The 15,006-nt window shown below is 30.5% G+C and overlaps 2 protein-coding genes across 2 annotated transcripts in view; one reads left to right on the top strand and one right to left on the bottom strand.

The window, feature by feature from the left end:
* Positions 1 to 4,545: 4,545 nt before the first annotated feature.
* LOC131850658 (sorting nexin-32) lies at positions 4,546 to 13,230 on the bottom strand. Its single transcript, XM_059200962.1, has 11 exons — positions 13,098 to 13,230; positions 12,476 to 12,613; positions 11,219 to 11,389; positions 10,593 to 10,714; positions 9,875 to 10,043; positions 9,182 to 9,341; positions 8,087 to 8,202; positions 7,580 to 7,689; positions 7,267 to 7,339; positions 5,244 to 5,353; positions 4,546 to 4,760 (listed from the first exon to the last, which is right to left on the bottom strand). Exons 1-11 carry the CDS (start codon positions 13,101 to 13,103, stop codon positions 4,667 to 4,669), a joined length of 1,269 nt encoding a protein of 422 aa, XP_059056945.1. The 5' UTR covers positions 13,104 to 13,230; the 3' UTR covers positions 4,546 to 4,666.
* Positions 13,231 to 13,923: 693 nt separating this feature from the next.
* Positions 13,924 to 15,006, top strand: part of LOC131850965 (neurofibromin) — a 47,377-nt gene continuing 46,294 nt past the window's right edge. Inside the window, exon 1 of the mRNA XM_059201386.1 lies at positions 13,924 to 13,983. Coding sequence (XP_059057369.1) covers positions 13,924 to 13,983 — 60 coding nt within the window. The remainder of the gene's footprint in view (positions 13,984 to 15,006) is intronic.

Here is a 15,006-nt window from a genome sequence, read left to right as displayed (position 1 = left end):
AACACATTTATCTATGAATTATATAATAATATATTTTCTTACAGTATAAACATTTAAAAACAACTTCCGCTCACGTTATTTTACAGCCATAATATAGCTAAATATAGACATTACTTTCCTATTGGAAACACCTTAATACATTAGAAATAATTACAACATTAATCAATTGCATAGCCAAAACAAGTGCTTCAATATAACACCAAATAAATAGCACTAATACTCTTCACCGAGTTAATAATTTTATTATCACTGGGGCACTGAAGTTTTTAAGGTGTACAATTATAGATATATAAAATATTGTAACAAACAGAAATCTCGCATTTATAAAGCTGAAATAACTTTCCCTAAAGATATGTTCCTTATGAGCCCTCTATAAATGACGTCATACGAATTTTATGATTTTTGACACTCCGTTATTGTCACACTTGCAATTTTACACTAGACTGTAAACTCGCCAATAGAACATTTTAAACCTTATGCTTATGTAGACAAAGTAGAAAACTATTTTTAAGGTTTTCGTTAATATTTTAAATTTAGTATCATAATACATTTTAAAATATGACATCAACAAATTTAAGCCCCATCCACTCCTTATTATACAATGTTAAACTTTGTTGAATCCCTCCCTACCTCCTTAATGTGTGACATAATTTAAGGGCTATCCATAAATTACAGAACATCGAAACGTTTCCTTAGGGAACGTCTTTCAGATTGATCGATATATTACTAAATGTGACACGACCGACCTTTATTTGGTAGTCGGTTAAATGTTTATTCCCACCACCACCCTGGGAATTTACTTAATTATATAAATACTATGAATTTTTTATTGTTATTCAATATCTTTAATTACACTATATATGTATTTTATATACTTATATGCTTAATAAATTTATACAACTAGTGCTAATATATATGTATGTATACATATTTAGTTGCGAATAAAAAACCAATGAAACAATTAATATAAAAAACAAACATAAAAAACAACAAATGAGAAGTTTAAAACAATATTTACTTGTTTCGTAATATCTGAAAAATTTAGGTACTGAAAGCCATATATCATTTACAGTTGACATTCTGACGAGAATCAGTTATCTATTATTTATATATCTAAGACTAGATACACTGTCCATATGTTACTAGATATTTCAGTAATTCCATATTTATGTGCATCTAATAAAAAAACAATTTGAACATTGGATTATACGTCTTATATATTTTCGACTTAAAATAAGTTTTAGATTAAAATTCAGAGAGTTGACTCTACAATCAGCTTTCCATTTGAACCTAAACATCTCTAATATGGAATGTATGATTTTATCAAAAAATAATATGTTCTATCTGTAATATTTGGATCTTAGGAAGCATAATTAAGATAAGGTAAGTAGAAATAAGTCGATCCTGTGATGTGATACTATAAAATTAAAATATATACTACAGAAAGCATAGGAATACAGTTACATTTATTCTCTCTACATATTTCTGCAATATCTAATGAAATCTGCGCCATATTTTTTCAGGATGTCACGTCTAAAAGTATTTTTTGTGTAATTAGATATACATGAAAAAAGATACTAAATTTAACAAATACTTTATTAATATTACGAAACATAACAAATATTTCAGTTTTGGTCCACTTTCGATGCTTACAAAATAAATGATAATGTGATATAAAATAACCTGTAATAATTCTTATATGTACAAGTACTGCAGTTATAGTTAATTGTTCAAAAAACTTAGTGCTAAGAGACATGACAGAGACACAAATAGTTTACTGATAATGCATTAAGATTAAATGTTTGGTACACATTTATAATTGGACATTTACTATACCGTCACCCTTGCCTACGACAAGACGTGCTTTTCATGTTTATAAAAGAAATTTTATTTAACATTTACGTTACTGTTGAAGTATTAAGACGACGTACATATATATCGGATACACCACTAATCAGCCGAAGGTTTCATGATGGGCATTTGGTGTGCAGCCTTAAGGAATATATATCTAGTATCCTCAAAGAAAAACAGTTAATATACCTGTCATCAGAATGCGTAATGCCCAAGAAAAAATAGTGGAATATAAAAAGGCTAAAAGCAGCAGTCTGTTACAAATTTAGGGAGAGGACGACCCTGAAACCGATGGATAGATTGTGTGAAAGATAATATGCATAAACGAAGAGTAGGTTCCAATAAGAATCAATAGAAGATAATATACTGCGCAGATCCCAAATAATGGGATAAAGGCTATGCAATGAAGATTTACTGTGATGTGAGCACCCGATATTTTGAATCTGATTCAAGCACCCTGGTCACAGATAAACTCCATTCCCATATGGTATATCTAATGCGTTATAATATCTACCATTGTAAATAATTATGAAAAGTTTTAAAATGAAATACACAATTTTAAACTATATCCAATCTCATCGTACGTTAGCCAAATTGGCTACATTTTAAAACATTACCTGGCTACTTTTTAATACAATATCTCTTAAAGAAATTTGTTTATATAAGACGTTGTAACAATACTTCAAAGAAATTTGTATAAAAGCAGTTAAGCAACTCAATCGCAACAATATTTTTAATATGCCTTCGAATATAGACCTAAAATACCTGATAAATTTGGCTTATACTTTTCATACAAAGTTACGGCGCCTATTCGTTAACATGATAGTTGAATGCGTCAGTCAGGAGATTACTTACAGATTGTGTATGAAATATTATCCTTTTATTTTTGAAAATTTTAACCCTTAATAGATAGAAGTTCCACACACTTTTAAATCATTCAGTACAAACGTTTTTATATAACATTTCTAGATAGTAATTATTGCACAAAAAATACTACAACAATAAATAAGTAGTTAATACAATTGCATTATGCAAGGTCGTTTTATCACTACAAACAATATCTTGCAGACAACGTAATAATATTAGTGTAGATAAAAAAGTATTAAAACATTTATTTTTTATTTTGTGGTAATTTGCGTCAATTCCATTAAACATTACAATAAACATTAGTACACTTATAATGTAATAGGGACTTTTGTGGATTTATTAGTAGCTTATCTCGTTTGTAAGGATCGTTATCTACAATTATATCGGCTTACATACACCCATATATATGAAGGCATAAAGAGTGACTTAGCTATGACTGCTTACTACAAACTCGACAATCTTTCTAACGTAGAAAACGGTCGACATCACCAATTTTCTAGTGCAACGAGGAATATTACAGCATGATTATTTTTTTAAAAGATGCCAGTAAAATTGTAAATATACCCCATCTTTAATCCTTCTTCTTTTATCTTTGATATTATTTGAAAAAATAATCACAAAAAACACTGCAATATGTTTTTATGATACAGAATGGAAAACAATAATATTTGATTTGAAAGAAATTTTAACTGGTATGAGTAAAGAAGTTAATATTTACATCGCAAATGGCTAAAATAATTCAGTAGGGTCATCTACTGAATTGAAAGTCTCATTCATTTCAAGAATAAATACATCTGCGCTACACCTAAAACGATTATAATGTGAGGATGTATGTATTAAGAAATCGTTTACTAACGAGTACCATCCTTTTATTATTAAACGTAGATACGTCCAATATAATGTTCGTAATTTTTTTTATTAAGATTTGGGTTATATTTTTCCAAGTTGCAACAATTGTAATAAACTCAAATAGGTTTGTGATAGTATGAATTCAAATGTTTTATATTTGGGAGTTCATGTTATAAGTAAAGTATGAATAATCGGCTCCCGATTTTTAATCCTTGTATTTATTTATTTGTTCTTGTCGGATTAAAATGATGGAGGGATGAATTATTCAATTCAATTTAGTAACATTTATCACAACTAAATGGATGGTTATTCATAAAAAATTCTAAATCTACAAACGATTTTTTTTAAAGCAACAAGCAATTAGATTTGTATAAAACTCGAGACATTTTATTGATGTTTTAATAAAATTACCATGGAAAGATTGTGAGTTCCTTTTTGACTAACATCCTTCCTTTCTCCTTTAGACTACAGAACTAAACACTTTTCTCATACAAATTACTGTTATAATAGAGCATATCCACTTTTTCCGTGGTTAGCTTTTTGACAAACTTCCTTCCTTTTTCCTTTAGACTAAGGAACCCTATGCAATCTTACTTTCTCATACAAATTATTGTTATAAAAGAACAGATCCTCTATATTTAAGGGATAGATGAAATAATACTTCTTAATGATTAATCTCTTGCTTACATAGAATGGAATAACGTCATACAGGGTTAAGCGTACAGGAAACACCAAACTAGAAATCATGTAGAATATTTATAAAATTGAAAAACTTTAATAAGAATCAAAGTGGTAATTATAAAATAAATTTATAATTTTGCATATTAAATTGATCATGTAACTGTGCATATTTTGTATAAGTTTATAACATTATTTTAATTCCACTGTCGCCACTTTGATACAATCGTTTAATATTATAAATATTATCACTGACCTTGCGTTTTGTTATAACCTTTACGACTAATCCTGTATTATATTTATCATTTAAAATAGCCAATGGTTGTATCAATCATTGTTAATCAATATTCACCCATTGCCATCGACAACTACATTACTAAATTCCCCTTTGATGGTTTAATCCTACATCTGTATTACTAACTCACACGCTTTCCTTTAGGATCTGTAGCGACTTCCGAAACAGTTCCTGCTGTGATCGCGCATGTTTGATCTCTAGTTCCGCCAAGTCGATTAAACTGTAAACAAATTACATTAATCAACACATGTTTTAATCTTTTTTTTTTTTAGAATACAGGGGGCAAATGAGCCTATTGTGAGTATTTATTAAGATTAGATCAAATTAAATCAAAATATCTTTTTTTATGTAAGGCTATTACAGAATGATGTGTCTAATCTACCGTCAGTTTCTATCTGCGAACAACTAAAAAGAAACTTGGTTCTTAATCTTTTACAACTAGAAAAACACAGTATTATTTTTAAAACTAGCGAATGATTACTGCCTTCCATGACAGCCCGCAACAGCAGGGAAATTCCAAGTGAGTTGTTCAATCTTACTAATATTAGAAACGCGAAAGTTTGAGTATGAATGGATGTTTGTTACTTTTTCACGCAAAACCTACTGAACGGATTGATGAAACTATATCTTATACATCAGAATACAGACGAAGTTGGGCGAGTCAGCTAGTAGTAACTATAATAAAGTAAAGATTGTGTCTCACCTTTTGCGGAAAGCGGCAACGCGACGTGTGCGGAAATCAATGAGTTCCTCACGAGCGCGGGCGGATAGCTGCTCGAATCGAGCGCACGCTTCGGCTTGCGCTTGTTCAGCCTGCCGCAAAAAAATATACGATTATTTTTATACGACTTGACTTGGTTTACTACGTATTGATGGAAAGTGCTACCGTTCCTGTGTGTGGATGACAGTTACCACTTACCAAAGGGTGGGCCGCCAGCTTGATTACAGTTACGTAAAAAAAGCAATAACAGTCGCTAACAAAAGTAAACAGCATCATCCATAATACCCCATGTTACTACTAGAATATATTTTTATTAATATTATGTACATAAATGAAGCATGTTTGAAACATTTAAGCATTAACAAATATTATGAAACCTAAACATATATGCTTGTACATCACTTACTGACTTAAATATTACAGAAGTTTCCAACAAAATACTTGCCGTGAATATGTATTTTGGTGGCAACTGTACTTACTGTAGTCTATATAGCTTTAAGACATATAATAATGCATTTATTATATGATATAAAGGGTGTATTAAAACAACATTTATTGTGATTACTCGTGTCCAGTTTCCCACATTAACAATAAGCTTTACATAAAATCTTAATTTGACAACCAGCGCATGTAATATATTATCATTAAAAAAACTAGCTGTTATTAAATCAAATACAGTATAAAATATATCATAGGTAATATTTCAAGAAGATTATATACAGATTGAGTTGTAAAAGAGATGCAACGAAAGCCAATGAAAATGTTCATAAATCTGAACGACCGGTTTGGAAGAAGCATAATAGTCTCTTTACGTCTAATCCTGTATATGATTTTGAAATTCGCTAATCGCTGGCAATCAAACCAAAGATAAAGCGTGCATACCTCTTGTACCTCCAATGGCTGGGTGTAGACATAAAACCAAATCGTGTTCGTGAACATTACAACGTATAGAAACAAACATTAGTTAGATTACGTGCTTACCGGCAACAGATTTTATATATATTATGATAAAGGGCGTACTAGTTAGTAGCATTTCTAATAAAACCTAGATTAATATCGACTAAAATTTAAAAGAGTCAAATACCATCAACTAAAAATATTACGTTGAATACAGCATTTTAAAAACCAAAACATCATGAATATGTCAAGAATTATAATATAGTTAAATCGGTTCCCAAAATTATGACCAATTAAAAAAATACGAATTTATAATCATTTATACACTATTCAGATTTAGTTTTGACTCAGTAATTATAGTACACACGAAACAAAAAAATAAATGAATACTTTATTACTGAAAAAAATATAGGTTTAGGTACAGGTCTAAAAACCGGACAAAAGCCGGGACGTCATAAAAAAAAACCCCAAAGATGGTTTTTAAAGAATTGTTTTTTTAGAAACCGATCGTAAGTTGACCCAATCTTATTTTATCAATGTACTGAATATTAATTTTCCTAAATATAAAAGTAATTGCATTATTAGAATAACAATGGTTAAAAACCCAAGATTTCAAATTACAAATTGTTTCTTTTTATAGAACCAATTAATTAGAATTATTTTAACGGTTATTATAATATGTGTGAATAATGAATATGTGAAGTAAGGAAATACGCGTTACATATATTTTTCTAAATACCTAACAATTTTTTATATTTTACTCTAACTAAAAAACGCCTTAATCGTAACATACTTCGTCGTCATCGCCTCCTCAATCATCTTCATTAATCCTTCGTTCTATCTCACTCACACACATATATTCTACCAAACGTCTTATTCACTATTACCTACCTCATTCTTACACTTATTTTAATATTACGCCTAATACTAGTTATCGACGGTCACAGACAAATCGCGTAATAAGACTGTTTTTTTTTAGATTACCTGTGTTTTCTATGTAACAAGGTACATCTTATAGACGAAAACGACCACTAGGCCTATATTTAAATACCAGCCAAATTAAATAAAGGCCATTTTTGTAACTTCTATGTAAAATATTGACACTTACAGCATGGACATCTTTGTTCTTTGCTCTAGCTTTCTCGAGATTCCTATTAGCCGCTTCGTAAGCCGCCAGACATCTGGAAGAATATATGACTAACATTACTTCTACTTCGTGTATCCATATTTTATATTTATTTTACACACGCATTTTATCTATTTATCCAGAATCATACAATGCTTGTGATTGGTGTATTAACATTTTCAACCACAGCCGATTTTAAAGATAGGTTAAATTAAAGCGACTCAGGAATTTTAATAAAATCCTTTATAATAAATAGACGAATGTTTTAAAGAAGAGACAGAAAAAGGTATCTTACCGGAGCCTTCTAACAAGCACAGCCTTGGCAGCGTGAGCATCGCGCATGTAATAACGCAACGTGTCCGCCAGCTTTAAGTCCTGATCTGCTGCCATGCGACCTTCGATTTTCTGCAATCGATATAAAACAGACAATTAAACAACTAAAATGGAAAAATGCAGATAAATGTTTACTAATAAAGTCCACGCAAACGACTGAAGTCGATGTACCTATGTATAGACATGACATAGACTTCAGTCGTTTGCGTGGCATTATCAGTTGCACTTATTAATCGCTATGAAGCTTGTTTGTAACATTTGTTTCGGTAAACTGATTTGACCTCATGTTCATCTTATCATCCTCCACTGGTGCCCTGCCAGATGGAACAACATTCCATTATCATCTATTAAAAAATAGACATATGGAAAATACCCAGATTATTACTATCCTACTACCCACGACCAACGGATATAAATCGATGTACTACACAGCCAGAAAATATAAGAAATAGAATAGATAGTGTCTCACCCGACATTTGTCGAAAGTGTCTGCGGCGCGCGTGAGGAATCTCTCGGTGGGAGGCTGCTCTCGCGACGCGAGCTGGGTCAAGCACGACGATAGCTTTATATGTGCATCTGCCACTTCTGTTGTACACAATCAAATTTATACTCATAATAATAAATAATACCATAATAATGTCTCAGGACAATACACATATCGTCATTCACTGACCATTACCTTGTTTATATAACCCGTTAAATCGACATGATATACATATAATTCATACATGTATTAAAATTGTATAAATTACTGATATTTCATTGTGATCTTCAACTAATTATTGTAATGTAACTTAGTTGCAATTATTGTTGTTGCCGATGGCAACCTTTTTGATAGTTTTTATGTTTTTTATATATATTTGAATTTTATATTTTGACGTTCTGTTTTTATATACCGTTTGTTTTCTTATGCTATATTGTCTTTATATTTTTGCTAGCGAGCTGATTACACCTATTTTACCTCACCTAGGAACGTGTCTCATTTTTAACCAGCCTTAATACAGTCCGTAACAATTGTATTGTAATGTAATGTAGTTATACAAATGTAATTGCGATGCCCCCTATGGGGTCCCACACTGGGGCTACACACCTTATATTCTTTTGATTAATGACAACTATCATGTACCATGTGAGAACCAATGAATAAATATAAGGTGCTGATGCTGAAAGTGTATAATTAACAGATTCATTATTTTCTATTGGCGGGTTATACAATGCTAAACTTAAACAATCTTATATTGCGTTATATTCTTTACGGTATAGAAAAATAGTCTGAGTCCTATTTGAAATAATCTAAAAATATTAAAATTGAATAAGTAATATACCTGGCGGAAATGTTCAAAATTAACACGAAATCATAGAATAATAATATACATTCACATTATTATGAATACAATGTACCTTGCGAAGAATCGAACCTGCAACCATCGGAAGTAAAACGGTGTGTTAAACCGCTACCTATTGTCAAGGTAATTCATCTTGTTCCGTTATGTTTCTTATAATATATATCGGGCGTAACAAAGAGTTTCTAAATAAATAAATGTGCGATGTTAAACACACTTACCTTTATGTTTGGACGTCATCCGGTCAACCTTCGCGACTGCCTCTTTCAGGTGCGAGTAGTACTCTTGTAAGAAAGCAGTTTCCTGTTCGAAGAAGTCGTTCACGTCACGAACAGTGGCTCCTAAGTATATCTCGTCTGTTGTTGTTGTCATTGATCGCATCTGCAAAAAAGGATATTTATTCACTAAACCGATTGAAATACTATGCAAAAAGTCGTCTGCCTGGATGCCTGCCTGCCTGCCTTGGTGCAGATTAGAAAGTGAAATTACAGGATAAGGCACATCTTAGTCTTGTGGAATGGGTGGTGTAACGGGTGTTATATAATAAGGTGGTCCGTAGTGCTGTTCATGTATATAGGTGACGGTTACCAGTTACTATGCTGATCATCCGCTAGTATAGTTTGCCATTTCAACTATAAATAAATAGTTTATAGTTGAAATATATAGTTTTTATAAAAATCATAGACAACAAAAAAGATATATGAAACAGTTTTCAAGAATTATATTAATGGTGCACATAAAACATTAATAACAATGAACCCACATACACACTGGTTACAGTTTAGAATCTGTTACTTAATCAAATATTCCAAAGAAGAATATTAAGAATATTACAAACATGGCTACTATCATACAGATAATAATAATATATATATTTATTTTTCTCCACAAATGATACCAAAAATAATACGTACAAGTCCACCAATAAGTTGCATTTTGCCACGCGGTTTAGCACATAAATCGGGTTCGTACTCTAGGAACACCCTCAAATGAGAGTCGGTACGGAAGACCGGATGAGCTGCCAATCGCTGAAGGAACACTTCGTGCATTGCTACGGTTTTCTTGAAGGTCGCCAAATACTCACTATAATTATATGAAATGGACATATTAAGAAAATAGATAGATAGAATATACTTTATTTCTAACATGCAGTAACGAAAAGACATAAATAAGATACTATTAAAGAACACATATATATTTAATATAAGGCGGTCTTATTGCTAAAAGCAATCTCTAAGCAAAGAAAATAGATATGCACATCAGATATATTAACTGTGAACGTCAAGGCAACAGTTGAAATGTCCACATTCAGCTCGGTTATTTGTACCCAATGTGGCAGGGGACAATTGGGAGGAGAAGGAGGAGGAGGATTGGGAGACTAATTTGAGATAGGATGGTGGTAGGCACCTTCCTATCTGGAATTAATGAGGTGGTTTGTAAGGCGTATTTCTTTTGTATCAACAAAATTTGAATTATTGTTGGCCCTTTTCTGTGTCACAGGTATCGGGATCTGCTCTGAAGTTTGTCTCCCTGCCAAGTGATAAACCCAGTTCTCGCATGGTGAATTCATGGAATACTAAGAATTGTGTACCTCTTCTTATAGTAAGACATAAATAAATAAATTCCACTAACTCCTCAAGTTCCTCTTTCATCTTGGTGAACTCCTCGCGAGTGAGAGCTCCCTCCCCTTCACCGAGACGCTGCAGTTTCTCGCGGGACGCATCAAAGTCAGGTCGAGGAGGTGGTGGTGGAATCTACAAGGAACAATAACAATATTGCTCTATGAGACTGAGATGCTTTTTTTAAGTAACTGGGAAAACAAACAAGCTTCCAGTTCATCTGAAGGTAAGCGTTAAACATCAAATATAAACATGAATAGCATGGCCTCCATCACGTCATTATGTGGCGCCCATTGCTTCATTCATGCAGTGATTTCCTTCACTACCCTATCTTTCAACACATCTTACGGAAGTCAGATGATTAAAAAGATACCTACACAGACAACTTTGAAGAAATCTTATTAATATAGTTAAGGTACATGTCAGAGGACTCTAAATTTTAACACCTAACAAAAACCAGACTGAATATTATCCACATATTCTCAAGTACAAAATATAACATGTCTTCCCCCTTGACGACTCCTAAAAGTTTCCTCTTGCTTGCTATCACTATCATTATTTTCAAATGGACTTTAAAATTTAAAAATAACTAGTCTATTAAGTCTACATCAGTAGAAATGAATAAAACGTAATACTCACAATGTATCCTGCATACTCCTCATTCTCTTCATATCTGTCATGCAGCCATACAAACTCTTCATGTTGACGAACCACAATGAACTCAGACTTGTGAAACTCTGGTAGGGTTGTCTTTGTGTGCACTGTGAACTTCACCTTCTCCTTTTCACTGAGCGCATCTGAGATGTCTACCTGTAATGATTTATTATATTTTACACCTTTATATAAAACATATATTTTTATGACTGTTGGATGACATGCTTCTGAAATGTGCAAAACCATTTTTTGGTTTTGTGAATTACATTTTTACATATTTAATATTTATGTCTAAGTATATTTAGTACTATAATACTCAGCAATTTTTTATTAATGATAAAATCATTACATTTTATCTATGTTACCCACTAGTTGTACCCCACAGTGCTGTTTGTACAAAATATAGCCTATAAAACCTGTTGATAATGTGGCTATCTATAGGAATAAGGAGTTTTCAAATGACTCAAACACATTTTGAGTTTTCCATTACAAACATACAAAATAACAAATCTTACCTGTATATGTTAGTATAGATAACAATATTATGCTATCTGTGCCTATAAACTTATGTTTTATAGTAGCATATCAGAATGACTTAAGAATTGTTTATATTAAGTGTGTCTTTAGTTTAACAAATTGAAGTGTATTTCACTGTACAATACATTGAAAAATATATTTCAATTTGTTAAACTAATAACTACTTTAAAATAATATATAATAAATATGATATTTAATTTAAATATACAATGTGTATTATAAATTCACATTGGGCAAACATGACAATAACCTAAGAGGAAACCATTGGATTTTTATAAGTACCCACAAGTACAACTTTTATAAAATACAAATAAAAAAAAATGCCATCAAAACCATTTTAAAATATGGTTCAAAAATAATAAAAAAATAAATGCCTGTACAATTAACACAGCACCATCTAGTTTCATGGTAAGCAAAGCTTGTATTATGGAAATACTGAGTATTTATATCAATTGTACTAGACAACATATAAATACTTAGTATTTATAACAGTAGTCTAGTACAACTGATATAGTCATATATTCTTTTATAAATATATATATAATTTACATAGAAAACACACAGACTGATACAAACAATCATCACTCATGAATACAAATGTTTACATCCTACAAGGAATCAAACCCACAACCATCTGAGGTAAACCGGTTTGCTTAACCGCTAAACTACAGAGGCTGTCAAATAAATGTATAGATGATTACATACCAACAAACTGTTATCTAGGAGTGATATATTTGTATTATATTCATTGGGCTTCTTTTTATCTTGCACTGAGTCACCCACAGATAGTGACTGTGAGGGTGGTACTGAAAGGGGATCATGGCTGGAGTCTTCTACACAGTCCTAAAAACAGAATTAAAAAAAAACATAATAATGTTATTTATAAAAACTCCTACAATTAATTAACATCAGTATGCTATCATTTATTGCTTCATTCCTTCTCCACATGGATTATTATTATAAATTTTAAAGTTTTTATATGTAAAACTAAGGGACAGTTTGTACAAACAATCAAAAATACAAAATAAAGTATATTAGTAAAACCGCAAGAAAAAAGGAGAAACTATTAGGATTAATACATTAACTATTTAACAGTTATTAAAACTTACACGTCATAAAGTGTTTTCTTATGGAAGTAGATAAAACAAACTTGAAAAATTACGCAGAAGGCATAATTGAACAGGTGACATATATTCTCTTTAGATAAAAAATACAATAGACTTAATAACAGTGTTTTATTTGATAGTGTTAGTTTGGAGACGCCCCCTTCGTAAGGAAGAGCGTAATATTTTTTAAATTAGAGAACTACATAAAAGATAATACTCACCATCATTTTGATTACGTCGAAAAAAGTATTAAAACAGTAAATTAAGTTTATTTATTTCAATTTACTTGTTGTTACAAACAATGTAATTAACAATATTAATAATAATTTGTATTACAAATATCAAACAACAAAAGCAATAAGGAAACGGAATGAAATTAGAAATATCAAAATTACTTGGCAATGCCAAATTTTGACATTGACAATTCTAGGTTAGTGTTGTAACAATTCAGTTTATTTTTCCCCTGATTTAAATGATTATTTCTAGTCTTCGCTTTTAGCTATGTCGACATCACATATATTTATGAATTAATTAAAAATATAGTATATATTAGGCTTACTTACTATTTCTAATCTTTGACTCTTACGCACTTTCTCGCGTATCGTAAAATTAAATCTTAATGAGACTATGGAATTCTGAACCAACTTCCTTAATTTAGTCTAATAATTTACAATTCGTTGCAATAAAAATTAAATTAAATTTTCTTGAACGCAGTATTATTATTGATTATTTTGACACTTCTGCTACCGTGTTGCCACTAATTGGTTTTAAATAATGTACTTCAATATGAAAATTATATAGTAACCGCCTGATTTTTATTTATTAGTCTTGGAAAATACCATTACATGTATTTATTTATATTAAGAACCTATTTTTTTTACTTTTATAGTATCTTAGTTTATGACTTTAAATAAAACACTAGTGGTAGATTATTGATTATTATTTAGAAATGGTAGTTTTTATTTGAAGCGAAATGTAAAAAGGGTACAGTGTATTAATATTTGTTTATAAAATATTTACCTTTAAAATAATATTATTTAAGTCAAAATGGGTACACAGAAGCCCGGTGAATGGGCAAATTCCCTCATAGCCCGATTTGAAGAACAGGTATGATCTTACTTATATTTATTTTGTTATAACGTCCCACCCTTTTACGGTATTACAAAGTCGCAAAATGTAAACAAATTTATATTTTTTATACATTTATAGAAATTCATATCAATTCATGTAATCCATAATAATGACTAACTATGTATTAATTTCTATTCTATACAGAAAACTTATACGATACCTTCATTAAGGAATCTTAAAAAATGTTTTTAATGATCTGTATCATTAACATTATTTTTTCATATATCCGCTGATATTTTAAGGAAAAGAACGGTAAAGAACTGGTTCCAACAACCCAGTATGCTGTTTCCCCTTCCTCACACTCCATCTTATTTGAGTATCTACATATATCCTACTTTTTTTTAAAGAATATAAGGTCAATTATTATCTAATAAAGTATTTTATTACTTCAACTTAAAGTTACGAATTTAATTATTTTATAACTTAAAGGGTATAAGAGAAAGGAGGTGGTGGGTACCCCTCATTATTCCCTTATCTCCCAAAGGTAAATGAATAATTAGTATAGTGCTTATTTATTATATTTAAAAAAGACTGATATTCCCAAATATTGGATCAATACAGCATCGAAAATGTAGAAATCAATGAATGTAGAGGAAGATATTTATAAAGTTTGCAATGTGAAGCCTTATTAATATTTGTGATATGTTTCACCAGGCTTACCTACAATAGGAAACCTTGCTGTAGATAAATAATTATGAAATAGAACTGGACAAGTAACTATACTATGCTGTGACTCTTAGGACATTCTTGTTTCAACCCTTAATTCAATAAGACTTATAAATATTTTTACCATTTTTAATTTTTTGATAAATTTATTATTTTTTGTTTACTTTTAATCTATTTGTCATATTACTTTATACATACATACTATGTCAAAGCTGTTCTTTATTTTTTATTTAATTATTTTAGGGTTTCTCAAATTCCCTATTTAAAAAATATTATATTTACTATGTATGTGCAATAATTTAGAGTGAGATTGACTATTGTATCTGTTAATTT

This window comes from Achroia grisella, unplaced genomic scaffold, assembly GCF_030625045.1.
Source record: "Achroia grisella isolate CSIRO2021 unplaced genomic scaffold, CSIRO_AGI_Agris_v1 utg114, whole genome shotgun sequence".
Classification (NCBI taxonomy): domain Eukaryota; kingdom Metazoa; phylum Arthropoda; class Insecta; order Lepidoptera; family Pyralidae; genus Achroia; species Achroia grisella.
This window is presented reverse-complemented; position numbering and strand designations above follow the sequence as displayed.